Raw genomic sequence first — 22,444 nt, 5'->3', positions numbered from 1 at the left:
CGACGCCAGGCAAACGGCCTGAGTCACCACTGTCGGTTGTATTTTTCCACCTCCTGGGCAACCCTCCCAGCCCGCACGGTTTCGGTGGGTCCTACAGGAAGCGCCCCCGCGACGCCGGGCTTTACACGCCCTGGCCACGCCCTCTGCGCGCGGCATATTGGCCCCGCCCACAAGCAGGGTCCGCAGATTCGCTAGGTCGGCTCTTCCTCGGAATTACTTGGGCCTCTCTATACTCAGCCGAAAATTCTCATCGTACTCCGAGAGCAGCTTTGGGCCGTAGCCATTTACCCAGGGCCGGAACTGAGCATCCCCTAAGCTGTGCTACTAAGAAAGATCCCGATACATTGGCCAACTCTGCCAAGAGGGCTTGGCTAACCGGGCATTAGTTTCTTGACTCCGCCAAGACGGGTGAAGGGAGGCGACAGCGAGGCCAGATCCTGTGGCGAATCTGCAGCCTTCTAGGTCTTTGGCCGCGCGAGGAAGAGGCAGTAAAGAGGAGCGAAGGAGCGCGCATCCCGTCTACCGATTCGCCCCGCCCGCCTGACGAATCTGCGCCTGTTCAACGCACCACTCAAATCTCCCCAGCTAGGGCTGGCCTCCTCCCCTCCGCCCCGCCCCTCTTTCCTCAGGGATTAGTCGCTGCTTCCGTCGCCGCCGATTCGTCAAGGACCCCAGGCCAAAGCAGCTGGATAGTCGTAGTGAAGCCCACTCTCCGGGGAATGCGGCCAATCTCCAGGTTCTCTGGGCCGCACCTTTCGAGCCTTAAAGGGCGCCGGCCGAGGCGAAGCCGCTTTCCTCGGCCCCGTGGATCTCCTGGCGGCACCCATGGCGAAAGTGCGAATATAGGCGTTGTGCTCGCTGGACCTCACGCAGGTGGCGGTGGTGTTTGGTGCGCGCGCCGGGGAGGTGGTGGTGGGGGGGCGCCGCCGCCGCCACCGCTGCGGGGCCGGGTCTCGCGCTGCCACCGCCGCCGCCGCCGCCGCCTCGCGCCGCTGAGGTGCCGCGCGGGGTGGGGGGAGGGGGAGCCGCTCGCCACGAGCGGGTGAGTGAGGCCTCGCCGCGCGTGCGCGGGGATGGGGGGGCAGATCGCGCCGGGGCGGGAGGAGAGGGCAGCGGCGCGCGTTCCCCCCACCCCCCCCCGCCCGGATTCGGGGCCGAAGCCGGGTCTCGGGCTCGGTCTCGCGGTGTTTCCAACGCCCCGAAGAGGTGCCACCTCTTGGCCAGAGGATCGGGGCGCGGGGACGCGAGCGGGTGTGTGGGAGCGAGAGCCGGGCTTGGCCCGGGCCGCTGGCCGGTGAGGAGGCGGGAGGGGGCGGGGCCTGCCAGGGGGCGGGGGAGGGGTCTTGCTCTGAGGCCAAGTGGGGCGCGCGCTAGGCAGAGCGGGAAGGTAAGGGGGCGCGAGGTGGGCCTGGGGGCCTGAGGGGAGAGTTGGGAGGTGGAGAGAGAATGGGGTGTTGTGGTGAAAGAGGGTACTTGGGGGGAAAATCTGGGGGAGCCACGGGTCATGGTGAGGTGTGGAAACTGCGGTGATGAGAGGACCTGAAGTCTGGGCTAGCCGGTGAGGGGCAGCAAGGGAGTCAGGCCTAAGTCCTGAACCCACTTGCGTATTCCTCTTTCCTAACAGTGTAAATGAGCAAAGATGGATCAGGAAGGTGGGGGAGATGGGCAGAAAGCCCCGAGCTTCCAGTGGCGGAACTACAAGCTCATCGTGGATCCTGCCTTGGACCCTGCCTTGCGCAGGCCTTCTCAAAAGGTGTACCGCTACGATGGAGTCCACTTCAGTGTCAACGTGAGTGCCCCAGGCCTTGCCAACTACAGGGAGCTCTGGGCCCCATTCTTCTGTTACCTCGGTTCAGCACCCTGAACTTTCATACCCACAGCCTGCCTTCTTAAAAGTGGGCATCCAGAACCCTGCTCTTTTGCATGTGGAGCTCCAGATGTGCTTCCTAGAGCTCAACAGCATGGTTTCACCTGAAGCTGTTTTTCTGTTCCTGCTTTCTTTCCTAGGACTCGAAGTATATACCAGTGGAAGACCTCCAAGACCCCCGTTGCCACGTCAGGTCCAAAAACAGAGACTTTTCCCTCCCAGTCCCCAAGTTTAAGGTAGGTGTCTGCTAGACTCTGGGTGTGGTGGCCCTTGATGGGTGGGTGCGTGTGTGTGGAGGAGCCATCCTGGTAATAAGTCTCAACAGAAGCTAGTAAAAGGGGGAAGGGGCTTTTCTATGACAGATCACAACCAGATCTTATCATCTCTGAGGCTGTGAGACTGAGTTGTTCTGGAGAAGAGTTGTGTTTCTTTTCTGGAAAGGTATAGGTGAGGTGTTCTAAGTGGGGGTGCTGACTTCTTGAAGGATGAAGTAAAGGCATGTTTAGTTGCTGTACCTGGCACTGTGTACTCCTAGAAGACACACAACATGACAGTGCCCTGGTGTGGGACCCCAGTTTCTCAACAATTAAGCAGAGTGACAAGGCTAGGGACTCCATTGTTGGAGTCCTTAACCCTCCTTTCGTCACTTGATCCTACATCTTGTTTTCTCAGAAAATTCCTATTTCCCTGCCTAGGCAGGATACTCATCAGGCCTTGCACTGGCCCTCGAAAACTGATGGTTCTTGGTTTCCTCCACTCATTCTTTATTCTCCTTCATTTTTAAAGAAGTTATCTGTAAGGTTCTCCCCATTTTTTTTTTTTTATCACTTTGTATAATCTCTCTGGACAGTCTTTTTCATGCCCATAATTGTGACTTCCAGATTTCTGTTTCCACACAAAATCAGTCTCTTAACTCCAAACTTGTATGCCTGGTAGAGGGACAGCTCCATCTGGAGGCCCCAAAGACATAGCAAACTCAAGAGACTGAAAACAAGTTATCTTTACTCCTTAATCCTGCTTTCCCTTCCATTTCCCTTTTACTGATGAACGGTAACCATCTACTCAGCTGCAGAAACTGGAAACCTGGGAGTCATCCTTTGATTGTCCTCTCCTTTATTACATAATGCGTTACCAAGTCCTCCTGACTCCTTTTCCTAAACCGATCTTTGTTTTATCTTAATTTTCCTATTCCCATTGCTGTTTTTTTAATGCAGACTCTTATATTCATTTTTCTGGGTTTCCTTGCTTCTTTTTTCTTCTCCCATTTCATGTTGCACCCTGCCACGTGTTTTCTTTATTTTATTCTTATATTACTTTTGTTGCCAAGTCCATGTTTTGTGCATTGGCATGTATGGTTATTGATCTGGCCATGCCTCGTCTCTTGCCTTCATCGTGTACACCTGTGTTCCACTCTACCGTACATTTTACAGCTCCTATGAAATGCCAAGTAATTTTAATAGTTCTATGTCTTACAGTCCTTGTCATCTGGTGAACTCTTGCTACCCAAAAAGCCAATATGAGTGACACCATCTTTATGAATTCTTCCCTACCTCCACTCACCCGGCCTCCAGACACCCTGTCTACACTCATGTTGACATTTGTGTCTTGTTGTGACTGTGTGTGTCTGTCTTATCTGCTTTTTTGAACCGGAATCCTTATTTTTTTTCATCTTTGCATTCCTACTGTTCAGTCCGTGGCAAAAGGTAAACTAGTGAGTTCGTTTCTACAATTAATTTTTTCCACATACGCGTATTTGTCAGTTGTACTTTCTTTTCTTGGTTCTTGTGGTATTCTGTGATAAGAAGGCAGAGCAGAGAGGGGTCAGTCTTGTTGGGGCCCTTTTCCCCGTTTCTTTGCCTGTGTTTCCCGGTCTTCTCTGGACCAAGCTTCCCAAAGGGCAAAGGCACCATGGTCAGTATTGAGACTCCAGACTCAAGACTCCTGTCCTCTCCACAGCTGGATGAGTTCTATATCGGACAGATCCCACTGAAGGAGGTGACTTTCGCAAGGCTGAATGACAATGTGCGGGAGACCTTCCTGAAGGATATGTGCCGAAAGTACGGTGAGGTGGAAGAGGTAGAGATCCTTCTTCACCCCCGTACTCGCAAGCACCTGGGCCTGGCCCGCGTGCTCTTCACTAGCACTCGGGGAGCCAAGGAAACAGTCAAAAACCTCCACCTTACCTCCGTCATGGGCAACATCATCCATGCCCAGCTCGACATCAAAGGTGAGGGCTCTCTTGCCTGCTGCCTAAGGTTGAGCTCCAGCAGAGACTGTACGTGCAAATGCCTGTTGGGGCCAGGCACGTGATCAGGTTCATGATTCCTCCGTGAAACTCTTGGGGCCAGGTTTGTTTCTGGAATTAGAATTTTACAGAGGAATTATGGCATTTTTGTGTGTTTTGCGTGTGTGTGATCTTTGGCAAGGCTGGGTAGCATCTTACAGGCTAACACGGAACTGTATTTGCAGGAAAACATACGAAGGGTCACGCTAGGTACAATCGGTACGAGCTGGTAAATCCCCTCAGCTCAGATCAGATTTTGAGGTCAAGTTCCAAAAAGGCTTGGTCTGGAGGTTCTTGGGTTTTTGAAATTTTGAATCGAGAATTTGGGACCTGTACGGAGGACTGAAGCAGCCTGGGGTCCTGTGTGAAGAGGCAGTAGGGAGGAGTGAGGGGCTGGGGAGGACTGTAGAGTAACGTGCTGTCGAAAGGAGGCAGCTGTCAGTTGGCATTAGCCAATTTGCAAGTGGGAATGAGGACTAATATGGTCAAGTACTGTGTTATTATTAAGTCAGAAATCTAGGCTTTTTGTGTATTCTCAGGGTTTTAAATGCTGCAACCCCCTCCCCTAAGTTTCTTAAGAGATTTTGTTGGGCAAGTGAGACAACTTTGGCCTGGATTTAGCCCCCAGGCTGCCATTTTGCAACCTTTAGTTTGTAGGATGAAGAGCATGGTGGGATGTAGTATCAGATGATCTGGGTTTGAATTCGTCTGCTACTGACCAACTTTGTGACTTTGTGCAGGTCAATTTTCTTTGAGCCTATAAAATAGGGGTACTGATACTTCTCTCTGCTGGTGATATCCAACTCCGTAAGATAAGTAGAGGTGTTTATTTATAAGCTGCAAAGCGCCGTTCAGTATGTCGTTCGTAGTATCATTAGGCAGAGACGAGATAGGAGGTCCCAAAGATAGAGGTAACATAACTGAAGTCCCTGAGCCCAAGACTCCAAGAAGTCGTAGGAAACTTGAGGTCTGAGAAAGAAGTGGGAAAGACAAATCAGGGAGGAGGGGTTTCTCTTTCTCAATCTGATGGTTCCCCTCTTCCTCCCTCCAGGACAACAGCGGATGAAGTACTATGAACTGATAGTCAACGGCTCCTACACCCCTCAGACAGTGCCCACGGGGGGCAAGGCCCTGAGTGAGAAGTTCCAGGGTTCTGGTGCGGCCCCTGAGACGGTAAGCAGCTTGTGGTTGCTGTGGCCCTAGCCACGTGGGCACAGTGCTAGGGTGCCAGGAACAGTATTTGAGAGGTTCTGGACTTCCCTGTTAAGGACAGCAAGAACCAAGAAAAGATGCTGAGATACTTTGAGAAGACAGGGAATTGGGGTTCTTGGTTTGGGGAAGGACAGGTTGTCACATGGTACTTGATCTCTTCTTTTCTCCCCGCTCTACTTCTGCCATTCCAGACTGAATCCCGCCGCCGCTCCTCCTCTGACACGGCTGCCTACCCGGCAGGCACCACTGGTGTGGGCACTCCTGGCAATGGCACCCCTTGCTCCCAGGACACAAGCTTCTCCAGCAGCCGACAAGACACCCCATCTTCCTTTGGCCAATTCACCCCTCAGTCCTCCCAAGGAACCCCTTACACATCTCGGGGCAGCACCCCCTACTCTCAGGACTCTGCCTACTCCAGCAGGTGCAGAGTGAACACCTCTGGGACCCCCAGATTCTGGGAGTTACCACTGGGAAGAAGATACCTGGAGTCTCTCTAAAAGGGAATTGGGAGTCATTTGTCCTGGTTTCTATGTGGCTTCAGCTAACATATCCCTGTCCTCAGGGAACTCACTGTCTAGCTAGAAACCCAAGAGCATTTAGATTTTTCTTTGGGGGCGGTGTCTCGAGGGGCTTCGAGTCCTGAGAACCAGGACTCTAGGGTTTGGTCCTACAGAGCTGAACGCAGCTAACTCCTGCACTTTCTCTCCAGCACCACTTCAACCTCCTTCAAGCCCCGGCGCTCGGAGAACAGCTACCAAGATTCCTTCTCCCGCCGCCACTTCTCCGCATCTTCAGCCCCCACAACCACCTCCACAGCTGTCTCTGCCACGACTGCAGCCACTGCCTCCTCCTCCTCCTCGTCCTCCTCGTTGTCCTCGTCCTCTTCGTCCTCCTCTTCGTCCTCATCCTCTCATTTTCGTGGTACTGACTCTAACTACCCAGCGTATTACGAAAGCTGGAATCGCTACCAACGCCATGCTTCCTACCCTCCCCGCCGGGCGACTCGGGAGGAGCCCACTGGGGCATCTTTTGCTGAAAATGCAGCTGAGCGCTTCCCTCCCTCCTACACCTCTTACTTGCCCCCTGAGCCCAGCCGGCCCACTGACCAGGACTACCGGCCTCCTGCCTCAGAAGCCCCACCCCCGGAGCCTCCAGAACCTGGTGGAGGCGGGGGTGGGGGGGGCCCCAGCCCGGAGAGAGAAGAAGCTCGGACCTCCCCCCGCCCAGCTTCACCTGCCCGCTCCGGCTCCCCGGCCCCAGAGACCACCAATGAGAGTGTGCCCTTCGCTCAGCACAGCAGCCTGGATTCCCGCATTGAGATGTTGCTGAAGGAGCAGCGCTCCAAGTTTTCTTTCCTGGCCTCTGACACAGAGGAAGAGGAAGATAACAGCACCACAGGCCCTGGGTCTAGAGACTCCGGGAGCGAGGTGCCTTCTGGGTCAGGTCACGGTCCCTGCACGCCCCCTCCAGCCCCTGCTAATTTTGAGGATGTAGCACCTACGGGGAGTGGGGAACCCGGGGCTACCCGGGAGTCTCCTAAGGCCAACGGACAGAACCAGGTGAGCTTGGGGTCAGCCAGCAGAGGTGCCTGGGATCCGGGAAGCAGGGTTGGGCTCCTCAGGGGAGGGAAGGGAAGGGAATTAGGCAAGAGAACGGATTTGAGAAAAAGCCCTGGGAATAGACAGAAGCTTTTTGTGACCCTCCTCTGCATCCCTACAGGCTTCTCCATGCTCTTCTGGAGAGGACATGGAGATCTCCGACGATGACAGGGGCGGCTCACCCCCTCCGGCCCCAACACCCCCCCAGCAGCCTCCGCCTCCTCCTCCTCCGCCCCCTCCTCCCCCTCCTTACCTGGCTTCTCTGCCCCTTGGTTATCCTCCCCACCAGCCTGCCTACCTCCTCCCACCACGCCCTGATGGGCCACCACCCCCCGAGTACCCCCCACCTCCTCCGCCACCCCCCCACATTTATGACTTTGTGAACTCCCTAGAGCTCATGGATCGACTTGGGGCTCAGTGGGGAGGGATGCCCATGTCCTTCCAGATGCAGACCCAGATGTTAACTCGGCTTCACCAGCTGCGGCAGGGCAAGGGATTGACTGCTGCCTCAGCTGGTCCCCCTGGTGGAGCCTTTGGGGAGGCCTTCCTCCCATTCCCACCCCCCCCAAGAGGCAGCCTATGGCTTACCGTATGCTCTGTACACACAAGGGCAAGAAGGCCGAGGGGCCTACTCCCGGGAGGCCTACCACCTGCCTTTGCCCATGGCAGCCGAGCCCCTGCCCTCCTCCTCGGTCTCGGGAGAAGAGGCCCGGCTACCTCCCAGGGAGGAAGCAGAGCTGGCAGAGGGCAAGGCCCTACCATCGGCAGGCACTGTGGGACGTGTGCTGGCCACCCTTGTCCAAGAGATGAAGAGCATTATGCAACGAGACCTCAACCGCAAGATGGTGGAGAATGTGGCCTTTGGAGCCTTTGACCAGTGGTGGGAGAGCAAAGAAGAGAAGGCCAAGGTGAGGAGCAGTGCCTGGGACTGGGGAAACCTTGGGGCTCCGTTGGAGAAAGTAGATTTCTGGTTTATAAGGCCCTTAAATCTCTTGAGTTTCGATCTTCAATGTTTCCGTTTGTAGAGTGGGACTAATAGTAGCTGCTTTGTGAGGTGGGTGGACTAAATGAGCAGACTTTGGAGAAAATGCCTGTACAGGGGCTGGTGCACGGGAGGTGTGGCATAGATCTGTGTCAAATAGAGGAGTGAGTAGATGCATTTCTGTATTCCTGGGACCTGGGAGTAGTTCTCAGGCAGGAGGCAGGAGGGAGCGCCTGGGTTCTGGGGCTCAGTCCCCCTACTGCCTGCAGCCATTCCAGAACGCAGCCAAACAGCAAGCCAAGGAGGAGGATAAAGAGAAGACAAAACTCAAAGAGCCGGGCCTGCTGTCCCTCGTAGACTGGGCCAAGAGTGGGGGTACCACGGGCATCGAGGCCTTCGCCTTTGGATCAGGGCTGCGAGGGGCCCTGCGTCTGCCTTCTTTCAAGGTACCTAGAACTGATCTTGCTTCATAGGGAGGAAAAGGGTGGGGTGGGGACCTCTCTCCCTAGGGGTAAGTAGTGGGTGGTTGGGAACCATGAATGTTTGGGTTCAAAACAGGTCCCATCTCTTCCACTCCCCAGGTGAAGCGAAAAGAGCCTTCAGAAATTTCAGAGGCCAGTGAAGAAAAGAGGCCCCGTCCTTCCACTCCAGCTGAGGAAGATGAAGATGGTGAGTGGGAGGTCAGGTGGGAGCAGAAAGGGGAAGAGGGTGCCAGCTTCTGGTAGGAACGCTGGAAACAGCGAGAAAGGGGGGGTAGGTGTTGGGCAAGTGGCCAAGTAGAGGTTTCGGTATAGAGTTAAAGCAGTGCTGAGAGGTATGAGAAGCTTAAGATAGGGTTATCCCTGGGTCCTGGTTGTGGTTCTTACCCTGGTGTGCTGGTTGCAATTTCCCGTTTCGTATTTCCCTTGTAACATAGAAATGGTAATTTCAGCATCTAGAATCCTGTGGTGTCAAGGTGAAACATGTCACTTACCTAGGTTTCCCGTCTAATGCTTAAGCTCTTCTCCAACCTTCCTTCCAGTTTGCCTTGGTATGAGGTGTTGGTTGGTGGCTTATGTGGCCAGGAAACTTCTTTATTGAGTCCGATTGGCTTCCCTGGAGACCCATTGGTCTTAGTGCTATTTTCTTGGGGCAGGCGTAGCAAGTCTGCTCCGTCTTCTACCAGACCCAGAAAAGGATGAAAGGTGAAACAGGTGTGGTGTGGTTAAACTACAGAAAATGCTAGGTAGCTCTGGGGTTTTTGTGTTTCTCTGTTGAGCTTCCACTTCTTGTCTGTAAAATGAGGTCTGTGTTGTGGGACCATCAGAAAGGTCAGCAATGGTGTGTGCAAGGCTCCTTTCAGGCCAGGGGAATGGGAACTGTTGTTGCTGATGGTAAATTCCCTAACTGCCACTCAACTGGGCCTAGACCCTGAGCGAGACAAGGAGGCTGGAGAGCCTGGACGTCCGGGGACCAAGCCCCCGAAGCGCGACGAAGAGCGAAGCAAGACCCAGGGCAAGCACCGCAAGTCCTTTGCTCTGGACAGTGAAGGGGAGGAGGCGTCCCAGGAGTCCTCCTCAGAGAAGGTGAGGGGCCATGGGGCCCACTCCCTGCCAAGAACCTGCTTCCTGAGTTCCCGTCCCCATAACCACCTCCTCTCTGGGCTGGAGCCCAGATAGCTGTGCCTCCTGGAGGACAGTTGTCTTCTTCTTGTTAGTCCCCATTTGTCCTTTTCTTTAAGGATGAGGAGGAGGATGAGGAAGATGAAGAAGATGAAGAACGTGATGAAGCCATGGACACTGCAAAGAAGGAGACGGAAGCATCAGATGGTAAGTACAGACAGGACGGTAGAATCCTGCCTTGGGGAAGAAGGGGTTCCACTGCTTATTGACCCTTCTTTGCTCAGTCCACAGAAACTTCGTGCTGGATGTGTTGGTCTCCTTTGCTCTTCCCCAAAGCAGCTTTGTTTAGTCCCATCTTTTGGAACCCTTGGCCCACTGTAAACAGTAACTGATACCCAGACCGCTCCCTTCTGCTTATTTCTTGTGCTGACACATAGTTCTCTTCTGAAGGCAGGACAGCAGAGCTAACTTACTTTCCCAGCCCCTCAAGATGAGGGGTCTGAGTTCCGTGCTGCCCCCTGATACTACCAGACTGTGCCTTTCTGCCTTTGAGCACTGCTCTTTGAAGGCCCGGCCCCTGAGCTGTGCTTCCTCTCCCCTCAGCTGCCATCACCAGACACAGCTCCACTCAGTTGAAGAGTTCGTCCGTCCACATCCACTGAGTCTGGGCTACATGGTTTAGTCTTGCTTCTCCTTCATTTGTTCAGAGCTAGCTGGTACTAGGTACCAGGCCCTGTTCTAGGTATTGGGGACACATCTTTTATGGAACTTGGGATCGGTTGGAGGGGAGGAGGAGACTTGACAAGTGAACAAGTAGTAGCGCCTTGGATAGAGATCTGTAGTTTGAAGAAGAGAAACTAGGTTACTGGGGTAGAGAGTAACGGGTGGGGGAGCTGGGGAAAGATGGGCTGTTCTAGATCTCTTGGAGAAGGAGTGCCTCTGAGAAGTGCCATTTTAGCAGAGGCCAGGTGGGGAGAATGATGATCTGAGAGGCTGTCTTTTCAGGAAGGTAGAGGGTGGGGTCACCTGCTTTAAGCAGGGAGACTGCCACACATCCACTTGGTCATCGCTTTCTGTCCGTTTCACCGCCTCAGTGTCACTGAGACTTGTTGCCTTCTTTGATCCTGCTGGCCTGTCTTAGAAGACTTACTTGTGAGAAGTGAGAAGATTCACTTAGAGTCTTCTGCAGCAGTGTTGACGGATTTCCCGGTCTTTGCTTCATTCCTTCCTCCTTCTCTCCAATCCATTTTCCAGTCTGCAGATGGAATTCTCTTTCCTTCTGCGCACACCTGATCCTGTGACTTCTCTCCATAAAGTCTATTTCTAGCTCCCTATTTTCTAGAAGATAACTCCTCAGCCTGATACTTTGGGCCATTTATAACCTAGCTCCTATTTATTTGTTCAGCTCCATCTCACCACGCTCCAGACCCATCCCAGGCCGCCACCACCACCATCTATTCTAAATTCATCCACTTGTGTGCCTCAGACACTTCATAATTCTTAACTTCTTATAAAGCCCTTCCAATATATTGGCCATTTCTTGGAGGCATAGAGCATATAACGCTTTGAAAGCTTATTTTACCTTGGAATCCTTTTTATGAGTCTTCTCCAGGCAGCTTCTCTGAGACCCACCTTGGGAAAGTCTTTGGTAGTTAAAGAAGACTGCTTAGCGGTTTCAGGTCTCCCATCTCCCTTCACCTCTGACACCCCCGTTTAGCCCTCATGTCTTCCTAGTGTACTTCTACCTGTCCTCCTTGACTTGAGCATCTCCCGCCTGGGGCTCCCTCCCCTGCCTGGATCTTCCAGGCAGAATCCAGGACTTCCCTTTGCCACACTCTACTGGTCTTCCACACTGAAGTTGGTCTCGCTGTGAACAATTAGCCTGCTCATCTAACTCCTCGAGGGTTGGACTTCCCAGTACTTGGCACAGAGCCTAACCAATCCGTAGTAGAGAGTCAGTGAATGGACCCATGGCTTGACCAAGTGAGGGGTGTTCCCACCTCGCCTGATTGCCCCTTCTGGATTTCCAGGCGAGGACGGGGAAAGCGATTCGTCCTCCAAATGTTCTCTGTATGCTGACTCAGATGGTGAGAATGACAGCACGTCGGACTCCGAGAGCAGCAGCTCATCCAGCTCATCTTCCTCGTCTTCCTCCTCATCGTCGTCATCCTCATCATCATCTGAGTCCTCCTCAGAAGAGGAAGAGGAAGAGGAGCAGCCGGCAACCATACCCTCAGCATCACCTCCCCCCAGAGATGTCCCCGCACCCCCGCCAGCGCCTGTGGAAGAACCCGAGCCCGAGCGGGTCGCGGGCTCCCCAGCCACGCCCCTCCCTGAACAGGAGAAGTCTCCAGCAAGACCTGCAGGTGGGTGGTGCCGAGCGGGTGATTTGGTCCTTGTTTATGTTTGTATCTGTCTTTGTGAGAAGAGCGGGGTCTGCATTTGTGAACGATGTGCCAGTGTGTGACTTCGTTTGAAAGCATACAAGTTGGCCGGAAGTCATCATCTCCTGCCTGTCCTCCCTTGGAGACGTTTATGGCCACATTCAAACCATGCTGCTAGGAGCGGCTCGCAGAGCCCGAGCAGGGTGTCTGGCTAATACGGACAGCGGTGGTCTCTTTCAGCAACCCCCCAGTCCCCTGCCCGCCCCAGAATGGTCTCTAAGTTAAGTAAGGAGAAAATTCCCAATTTAACAAGTTCTTCCTATTAATTTTTCTTGAGCTTCTGCCTTAATGTGTTGTGTACTTATAGGCAATTAAATGGACAGATAGGTAGAAGACAGCTTGAACAGTATTGGCTCGGAAGCTAATTTCACCTTGCTTTGCCTTATGGATTTGTACGTTTGATTGTTCCTTTATAGCACGGACACCTAACTTACGTTCTGAGTGACGTGTTCTGAGTGGAGTTTACTTACTGACCCTTGAACGATGCCGGGGCTCGGGGCGCCGGCCCCCTGTGCAGTTGAAAATCCACCAGTAACTTTTGACTCCCCAAAAACTTAACTGTTAATAGTCTACGGTTGACCAGAAGTCTTACTGATGATGCAAATAGTTAACACATTTTCTGCACATTATATGTACCGTGTACTGTATTCTTGCGAGAGAGTAAGCAAGAGAAAAAAAAAAATTTTTTTTTGGGAAAAAAATTTTTTTAAGTCATAAGGAAGTTAATATTTATTGTACTCTACCATATTTCCCAGAAAAAGCATGTGTATAAGTAGCCCCGCACAGTTCGAACCTGTGTTGTTCTAGGGTTGTCTGTATTTTAGGGCAGCTGCAGGGGGTACAGTGGTAGGCACGAAGGGCCCTGTTCTCACCCTCCTGAAGCTTATGGTCTAGAGACAGTTTAGTTGAGTAGTAAATATCTCAGAAAATCTGTGATAACAAGCTGATAAGCCCCATGAGAGAAAAGTACAGGGCACTCAGAGAACCTGAGCACATCTGTGGGCATGTCTTTGCTGGTGTTTTCTGCTGAAGTGTTCTTGGGCTGCCATCAAGGCAGAGCAGGCAGCCAGGCTTGGTTAGCATGGGCAAAAGCCCTGAGGGCGGAGGAAATAGCATGTCAGTAAACATAAAACAAACCTTCTGGATGGTGGGGAGTGAGGGGAAACTGGAATGACTGAATCTGGAGAGGTGAGCAAGGACTGGGCTGTACAAGAGGAGTCGCTCCATTAGGAATTTAGTCTTTATCTTGAGGGCAATGGAATGCCATCAAAGGAGTGACGCAATCTTATTTGTGTTTTGAAAAGATGCGGTACAGAGAGAACTAGGAGAGGGGCCAGAGTCTTTGTTACTGTTAGTAAGTAAGGCAAGCGATGGTGGTAGCTTGGACTAGGATGTTGTTGGGATGGCACGAATAAGGCAGTTTTCAAGATAGGCTGTGTACTCGCATTGGCCTTCTAGATCTCTCTCTCAAATGTTATTGAGAATCTGTGATCTGAGATAAACAGTGACCACATAAAGACCTCCCGGTGCTTTTGGACTCTGCTCTGGTGTAGACCTCATGAGAGATGTTGAGGGTCTCATTAATCTGAGATGCCTCTCCCGGCATTTCCTGAGCCCATTGGTAACAGAAGAGCTGGTGATCAGAGGGTGTCACTGTCAGTGGGGTAGGTAGAAAGAGAGGGGCATGGTCAGTTTTGCATTTCTCCAGAAAGATCATCCTGGTAGGAAGTGGGGGGATTTGGAAGAGTGAGGAAGGAGTTAGGGTGACCCACGTGAGGGCTGGAAGAGATGCAGGTAAGTGAAGGGTGTCAACCAGAGCAGCATTGGTTATAGCAAGTGCAGATGAGGATTTGAGAGAAGTGGAGGAGGTGAACCACTTGGTTAAACAACTTTCCAGGAAAGGGAAGAGAAGGCAGAGAACCGACATTAGGAAGAAAGCTCATGTGCTTCCTTGGGCTTGACTTTGGTATGCCTTTGGGACCTCCAGGTAAGAAACATCCAACAGGCAGTTGGATCACTAGATCTGAGGGTCTGGAGAGAGCAGTAGGCTGGAAACGTAGATATTTGAGAGTAGTGCAGGTGTGGGTGTGAGTGCACTTAAACACACTGGAACAACGTGTGCACCGAGAGAAGGGGCCAGTGCCTTCCGGTCCTGTGAGAGATTGGTGGGCAAAGGGGAGCTAGGGGAGGCCCAGTAGGAGCTGTCGGCGAGATGGGAAGGAAACGTGGCAGCTTGGTTTTCCAAAGGAGGGAGTGGTGTGTGTCAGCAGGCCGAAGGAGAGGTTGTCAGATAGGAAGAGCTTCCGTTGGATTTGGCAGTTAGGGGGTCACTGGTGACCTTATCACTTTCAGTAGAGTGGGTCAGACTGGAGCCAAGTTATGGGGTGTTAAAGGAGTGAGGGCAGGTGACAGAGATAACCAGTCTTCTGGAAGGGTAGACTACTCTGTGAAGAAGAGTGGAGAAGCTGTGATGAGTGATATTAGCAAACGTTTCTCGAGTGCTTCGGGTGTGCCAGGGTCTCAGCCTAGCACACTGCGGATTTGCTTCCTCATGCAGGATGCACACCGTCTGTTACTCCCACTTTCCAGATGAGGACTTTGAGGCTTAGTGAGATGCTTGAGGTCATCTAGCTGGGAACAGAGAAACAAAAGAGAATGCAGGGTTGGTGGAGGGTTAGTTTTTCAAAAACTAAAAAGGTGAGACTTAAGCGTGTAGATTCAGGGCCGGAAGAGGGGCAGGTAGACAGGCCAGGAAAGAGCGCGGCACCTGTTGGGGTGGCCTTCCTGGGAGTGGGCGGGTGCATCTTGGCCTGACTCACATGCACCCATAATTGGGGAGGCAGAGAGATGTGGGCTTTCATGCCCAAGGACCCCCCCCATTTCACCCTGCAGTAGGAAGGAAGGGCATTTTCTGAGCACAAGGGAATGGGTGGAGGAGTAGCCTTGGGGAAGGAAGAAGAACAGGAAATGAGGATGAAAAGGGACAGGGCTTATGACTCAGATGCCTTGCTAAGACTGAGAGTCAGGGGTGAAGGAGGAGAAAACGCAGGTGTTTGGGCAAAGTCAGGGTTGGGGGTCTCCAAGGTGGCGGCAGTGGCTGAAGGCTGTGGAAGGTGCTGTGAAAGGAGAAGACAGTGAGGGCCCTGTGGGCGGGCACAGGAAGGAAAGCCGTTCATTTAGGAGAAGGGTGACAGGGTAGGGGGAGCCAGAAGGTGGGAAATGGAACAGGTGTGGTGGGTGAGCTGAAAGGACCTGAGGAATTGTGACCAGCGGGCTGGGTGTCAAAGGGGTAAGGGTCCCAGGCAGGGCCATTCCGGGGGTTACAAAGGTCATGTGTGCGAGTGGGGAAGGCTAGCTGAGAATGTGTGAAGGAAAGCGCTGGAGGCGGGAGAACGGGGAGAGCAGTCCCTGGGGTAGATGACAGAGTTGGGAGAGGAGGAGAAAGTTAAGGCAAGTCCCTTGGCTTTTAGAGAACAGTGGGGTTGTTCGAGTTCCAAGGATGAGCTGGATAGACGGTATGTGGTCCCATGTCAAGAGAGGGCTTGTCTGGTGAAACCCAAAGATGGGACCTGGATACCCCTGGGACTTGCTGTTCTTCTGTCTTCCAGTCTGATTGATTCCTCTCATCTGATTCATCCTGCAGATGGGGTTCCCCTTCTTCTGCTCACCCCTACGGAGAAAGCCACTCCTGTTGTAGATCCTTATTCTCAGGGAAGTTTCTGGTTAGCCTGGCTTGGGTCAGGTAGTCATCAGTTAATGTTGGCTGGGGGCACAGAGTGGGACAGGTCATGTTATGGAAACCTTGGCTTCTGGGAGTTGTATCGACTGGGCAGGTTTCTTTCAGAATAAGAAGCAAAGGAGAAATCTGCGTGAAGAAGCCGAGCAAGGAGGGGAATTCGTTCTCCTCAAGAGCCAGGCTTCCAGAGGGCTCATTGGCTCAGTTGGGGTGATGGGTCAAAGGCAGGGCTGCCCCAAAACAGGAGGAGAAGAAACAGGGAGACTTGGAGAAACTGGAGAGCCTGGGACAAGCACCCGGGACCTCACTAGCTTCGGAGTGGCTCACTGCTGGCTGAGACTCCCCACTGCTGTCCGGAGGCTCAGGAGCCAGCAGGCTGAGGGCCTTGCTCGGGGTGCCGGGCTGGGGCACGTCTCCTGAGGTCGTGGACACAGGTTGATCACTGCCTGCTTGGGTCAGGCCCGGAGCTGGCTGCCCTTTAGCTCTGGGACGGGGGCCAGACAGGAAACTGCTGAGTCCCACAGCGTGGCCCACTCACAGGGGTGGCCAGGGCAGCGTGGGACAGTTGAAGAGAGCTCGAAATTCAGCCCAGGCTGCCTGGGTACAGACCCTGTTCTGGCATTTGCAAGCTATATGACCTTGGGCCAGTTATTAACCCCTCTCTGCCTCCGTTTTCTTACTGGTAAGCGGGGTTCAGTAATAGTGCCCACCTCACATGGTGGTTGTGGGGAATGAAGGGAGTAGTTAGCATCCGTGAAAGTCTTGGATTGATGCTTGACACAAAATACTAATGGTCAGTCTGCCGCCACCCTGAAGCCTGGCACTTAAGAAACCCTGGCCTTCTGGTTCTCAGAGGAAGTTACTACCAGCGTCTCGAGAAGTTGGGGTAACCTTCACAAAGATGGCGTTGAGCTGAAAGCCACATGTGAGCTTTCCCAGTAGGCAGGAGGGGAGAGGGAGGTTTGAAAGGCTGTGCCTGTTCCGGTGGCCGAAACCTAGGAGCAGAGAGGGACTAGGTGGTGTCCGTCTCGAGCTGTATTTAGAGCCCCGCACTCAGCAGCAGACTTGGGGGTCCCAGCGGAGGGAGGATGTGCTTCCTATCTGGGGGGCTGGAGAGAGAGCCCCACCTGCTCAAGATGGTGTGTCCCTTCCCCAGGCTGTCCCCCATCCTTGGGACCTCACCTTCACCCTTAGCTTCTTTAGGGGAGTCTTCCTGAGCCCTCCCCACTTTGGCAAACCCTCCCGCCACTTGGCAGGTGGTGGGAAGGAAACAGATTTTGCTCAGTGTTTTACACTGCTTACGTTATCTTTTTCACATCACTAAACAGAGAACATTGTTTGTAGTTGAAATAACGGATACTTTAAATCAGAGAGGGTTAATTGCGTGCCCATCACTCAGTGTGACTGGTAGAAATTGTCTCGGCCTGGGTGCCTACTCCTTGCATGTAGTTCAGTCATGGTAAAAAGGTTAGAGCCTAAGCGTTTGTTTCTCTAGAGCCCCCGTCCTGACTCTCCACAGTTTGGGCTGTACATTTGTTTCCTGTCATTGTCCCCATTGGACTGTAAGCTCTGTGAGGGTTTTGAAAGTGTCCACTCGACTTGTTTGGCCCATGCCTGACACAGGGCTGGTGCTCAGTGAATGTTTGTCGGATATATGAATGAACAGGTGCATAATCCCCTCCTGCCAAGGGTGCCCACCGTGTCGAGGACCTGGCAGCTGGGAAGCAGCTCTGTTGGCTGAGCGGGCACAGGTGGCGGCCTGAAGCAGAGGAGAGCCAGTGCCCTGCCTGCCAGGAGTCTCCTCTGATCACATTGGCCCAAGTCACTGACCCTCTTCCTTCTTCCTGTGTGCTTCCTTCCCCAGGTTCCACCGAGGAACCATCTCCCAGTGTGCCGCAGCCACCCACCGAGCCGCCGGTGGGGCCCCCAGCCCCGGCCCCCCGCCCAGACGAGCGCCCCTCCTCTCCTATCCCCCTCCTGCCCCCACCTAAGAAACGCCGGAAAACTGTCTCCTTCTCTGCCCTGGAGGAGGTGCCGGCGCCCGAGCCACCCCCCGTCACCCCGGCGCAGATCAAGTGTCCCGGCCCTGCCTCCCGCAAAGCCCCCCGGGCTGCAGAGCGGACCATTCGAAACCTGCCCCTGGACCATGCGTCTCTGGTCAAGAGCTGGCCCGAGGAGGTGGCCCGGGCAGGGCGGGGTCGCACTGGAGGCCGCGGCCGCTCTGCCGACGAGGAGGAGGCAGAGCCAGTGACAGAAGTGGACCTGGCAGTGCTGGCCGACCTGGCCCTGACCCCAGTCCGTCGCGGGCTGCCTGCCCTGCCTCCTGGTGACGACTCGGAGGCCACTGAGACATCGGATGAGGCCGACCGCCCGGGCCCCCTGCTCAGCCACATCCTCCTGGAGCACAACTACGCCTTGGCCGTCAAGCCGCCGCCCTCCACCCCGGCCCCTCGGCCCCTGGAGCCGCTTCCTGCTCCTGCGGCCCTCTTCAGCTCCCCAGCGGATGAAGTCCTGGAGGCCCCTGAGGTGGTGGTGGCCGAGGCGGAGGAGCCAAAGCAGCCGCCGCCACCGCTACAGCAGCAGCAGCAGCAGCAGCAGCAAGAGGAGGAGGAGGAGGAGGAGGAGGAGGAGTCTGAGTCTTCAGAAAGCAGCAGCAGCAGCAGTAGCGGTGGGGAGGGTGCTGTGCGGCGGCGCAGCCTCCGCTCTCATGCCCGGCGCAGGCGGCCCCCGCCCCCGCCCCCACCCCCGCCACCCCCCACCTTTGAGCCCCGCAGTGAGTTTGAGCAGATGACCATCTTGTATGACATTTGGAACTCGGGCCTGGACTTAGAGGACATGGGCTACCTACGGCTCACGTACGAGCGGCTGCTGCAGCAGACGAGCGGGGCTGACTGGCTTAACGACACCCACTGGGTCCATCACACCAATATCCTGGGCCCTAGAGGCCGGCCTGCTCTGGACAGGAGGGCAGGCCCCGGGGACGGGGACAGGCTTCCCTGGGGTCGCACAGCTGGGCAGTGGCCCCCTCAGATTGTAGCTAGCCTCTGGTTTATTCTGCTCCCTGTCCAGCGCTCTCTGTTACACTCAGCCTGGGTATCTCTCATCTGGCCCCCAGGCCATTCTTTTCTTTCTGCCTCCCAGAGTTTTTCTGGCAGGAAAGGTAAGGTCTCAGACTTCCTTCTCTCCATCTTCTGTTCTGCTCACACTAAATAATGCTTGGGACCTCCAGCTAAGGTCAGTCACCCTTTCCTTAGGCTGGGACTGGGAGGATAGAAGGGAGAGGGCCCCGGGGATCTGGCCAGTGAGGAACCCGTTTTCTTCCTTAACACCCTGTACTCACCAACCTGAGCACTCCGAAACGCAAGCGGCGGCCCCAGGATGGGCCCCGTGAGCACCAGACAGGCTCAGCCCGCAGTGAAGGCTATTACCCCATCAGCAAGAAGGAGAAGGACAGGTACCTGGATGTGTGCCCTGTTTCGGCCCGGCAGCTGGAAGGAGCAGACACTCAGGTAAGACTCTGCCCTGGTACCTGGCCCCCTGGCGTCTCTTCCCACGGTCCTGCTGTCACTTACCCCCACTCCCTGCCGTGCCTCCCAGGGGACTAACCGCGTGCTTTCGGAGCGCCGGTCTGAGCAACGGCGGCTGCTGAGCGCCATTGGCACCTCTGCCATCATGGACAGTGACCTGCTGAAGCTGAACCAGCTCAAGGTGAGGAGGCGGGACTCAGGGGAAGAGAGGCTCAGAGGGAGGGCAGCATCACAAAGTCTCTCGGCCTCTTGGGGGTGGGTGTGGAGGTGAGGGGCCAAAAGGACGCTCCTCCCCTCGGAGGACAGCAGCCAAGGCACTGAGTGGCACAGTCTGCCTTCCGCCTTCTAGTTCCGGAAGAAGAAACTCCGGTTCGGCCGGAGCCGGATCCATGAGTGGGGTCTGTTTGCCATGGAGCCCATTGCAGCCGACGAGATGGTCATCGAGTATGTGGGTCAGAACATCCGCCAGGTGAGGCCCTGTACCCAGCCCCCGGTCAGATGGCAGCACGTTATGCTGGCATGAGAACCACCTCATCTCTGGGTAAAGCCCCATGTGACCTCCCGGTTCCAAGACGTAGTTGGTGAAACCTGCCTCTTTGTGTTTCGTCCCTTCCATCAACAGTAAGGGGTGCTCCTAAACTAGATGGTAATGATCCAGCAAGAAGCAAGACCAGTGCTCTCTCTTGTTTTAAGGGCCTCATACAGTTCAGTGGGGGAATTGCAGTTGCCATGAAAGATGGCGTTCGGTCGATGAGGAAGGGGAAGTTCGGGGAGGCAGCGGCAGTGGGCACACAGTGATGTGGAAGCCAAGAGCTGAAGGATGATGAACTCCCAGACTCAGATGAGGGGTAGAGTGCTCCCAGTTGCCAGACAGCATGTGCAAAGGCCTGGAGACAGGATAGTCTTAGGTGGGCAAGGAGGTCATTATGGCTAGTTGGAAAAACCAGGGCCAGCGGCCACAATGGAAGCTCCAAAAAGGCCAGTGGAGGCTGGATTCCATGGATCTTAGGAGCCATGTGGGTGACCTGGGGCCAGCGGTAAGGGGAGGGAGGCTGTGGCGAAGCACCCCCCCATAACAGGCTTCGCAGTCTGTAGGCCCCCTCCAGCTACAGCGTGAGGGGACAGCTAGAGGCGAAGACCGGCGGGGGCGCTATCGCAGAGATCCCATAGAGGCCCAGGTGGCCCAGACTAAGCAGTTGCAGCCAATAGGAGTCTGTGGGTCCAAGGCAGCTGGCTGGACTGGACAGTAAGTTGGCTCTGGCAAGTAGGGAAGTGGGGAGGAGGTCATTTCTCAGTGCTGCTTGGAGCAGCTTAGGCTGCCAGTGAGGTGGGGAGTGAGGAGGAGGAGCAGCTGTGTGGCCGCGAGGAGCTCCGTTCAGGACCCGTAAAGTGGCCGGGCCCTGGGGACACCTAGAGGATGACATCCAGCAGCACCACCGAGGTGGATTTTGGCTGGAGATGGAAGTTTGGGAGGAGTCCCCAGCCCTTATCTGGCAGCTGAAGCCCTGGGAGAGAGTGAGGTCACCCAAGGAGAGAGCACAGAGGGCCGAGCGTCCCATTTTCTGGGAAAAAGGAATCACTCTTTGCACAAGACTGTGGGCCCTGAAGGTGGCGAGTGGCAGCCCATGGATGCCTGTTTGGGGGAGAGAGGGTCCTGGGAGAAGAGATGGACGGGGTTCAGCCTCTGAAATGGCCATGCTGTCTCAGGACCTGGCCTGGCCCCACCTAGACCGGGGCCCCACTGGGGGCCAGGCAGGGGCTGCGGCTCCTGCCCACTGAGTCCTGCAGACTTCCCTTTGGGAGATGCAGAAGGGCAGCCAGAGGTGTCGGGGTTGGGGGGACCCTATGAACGGGGGCTCCTGGAGCAGACGGTCGGCTCCTTGGGTTGGTGGGAGCCAGAAGGAGAGATGCAGGTCCAGGACAGGCCGATGTGTTCCCCAGGGGTGGTAGCCGGGTAACTGTCTGGGGCCCCTTCACGGGGACTGCCGGGGCAAGGCGTGGTCTGGCAGGAAGCCGACCGTGGCAGCACCTTGTTCTGCCAGATGGTAGCCGACATGCGGGAGAAGCGCTACGTGCAGGAGGGCATCGGCAGCAGCTACCTGTTCCGGGTGGACCACGACACCATCATCGATGCCACCAAGTGCGGCAACCTGGCGAGGTTCATCAACCACTGCTGCACGGTGCGCGTGGTGGTTGGGGGATGGGGGCCTGGGGGGAGGACCTGCAGGGGCGGTGGGGGCAGCCCAGGACAGGGGCTGCCGCTCACTCCACCTTGCCTCCTACAGCCCAACTGCTATGCCAAGGTGATCACCATCGAGTCCCAGAAGAAGATTGTGATTTACTCCAAGCAGCCCATCGGTGTGGATGAGGAGATCACCTACGACTACAAGTTCCCGCTGGAGGACAACAAGATCCCCTGTCTGTGCGGCACCGAGAGCTGCCGCGGCTCCCTCAACTGAGGTGGGGCAGGACTGGTGCCCGCGCCCCTATTTATTCCCCGTGGTGCCCTGAGCTCCCTGCGCCCCAGCCTTAGCGGGCTCTGCAGGCCCCACCTACCCCTGTCTCCAGATACGGGGTTGGGGGGCCCCAAGCCCAGCGAGGGAGCCTCAGTCCCTTGAGGCAGCTTCTGCCTCCCCCATCGCCCCCACCCACCTACCCCCTAACTTTTTTTTCTTTGCGGAGAAGAAGCTGTAAATGTTTTGTAGCTGCCAGCAGCTGTTTCCTGTGGAAACCTGGGGTGCCGGCCTGTACAGATCTTGTTCTTGGGGGGCTGCATAGCCCCCTTGCTTTGTGTTAATGGGGACTTCCCCTTTGTGCCCTGCGTGCACCCCTCCCCAGTTTAGGGGTCTCTAGGGGCAGTGGCCATGTTCTCCCCCTGGGGGGGGGGCCCTGTGCCCCCAGTCCTAGGGACTCCGTGCCTGGAACCCTGCCTCATCTTCTGTTCCTGCCAGACCCTGTGGGTCACCCTCCCACCCTGGCGTCTGGAAGCTCCTGCTCCGCCAGGCCAGGATGGTGGGAGGCGGGCCCTTCCTGTTGGGCTGGATTGTACATATGTTAATAGCGCAAACCCAACGCCACATTTTTATAATTGTGATTAAACTTTATTGTACAAAAGTGCTTGGTCAGTATCTTTGGGGAAGAGTAGGTGGGGGATGGGGGTTTAAAGACAGGGGACTGGTCAAGCGAAGAGAGG

The 22,444-nt window shown here is 55.1% G+C and overlaps 1 protein-coding gene across 1 annotated transcript; it reads left to right on the top strand.

Annotated features, from left to right (window-relative positions):
• The first annotated feature begins 1,007 nt into the window (after positions 1–1,007).
• On the top strand, positions 1,008–22,365 carry SETD1A (SET domain containing 1A, histone lysine methyltransferase). The gene is given in 20 exon segments (XM_032842679.1): positions 1,008–1,042; positions 1,625–1,789; positions 2,008–2,103; positions 3,824–4,094; positions 5,203–5,324; positions 5,555–5,784; positions 6,073–6,922; positions 7,083–7,520; positions 7,522–7,869; positions 8,213–8,389; positions 8,525–8,612; positions 9,351–9,508; positions 9,664–9,751; positions 11,575–11,910; positions 17,589–18,650; positions 19,061–19,233; positions 19,322–19,432; positions 19,601–19,720; positions 21,294–21,431; positions 21,537–22,365. Coding segments are annotated over 19 exon segments (5,130 nt in total). The 5' UTR covers positions 1,008–1,042; positions 1,625–1,639; the 3' UTR covers positions 21,711–22,365.
• The last annotated feature ends 79 nt before the right edge of the window (positions 22,366–22,444 follow it).

This window comes from Lontra canadensis, unplaced genomic scaffold (assembly GCF_010015895.1).
Source record: "Lontra canadensis isolate GAN:19392208 unplaced genomic scaffold, GSC_riverotter_1.0 scaffold132, whole genome shotgun sequence".
Classification (NCBI taxonomy): Eukaryota; Metazoa; Chordata; class Mammalia; order Carnivora; family Mustelidae; genus Lontra; species Lontra canadensis.
Note: the sequence above shows the minus strand (reverse complement) of the source record. Positions and strands in the feature narration are given on the sequence as shown.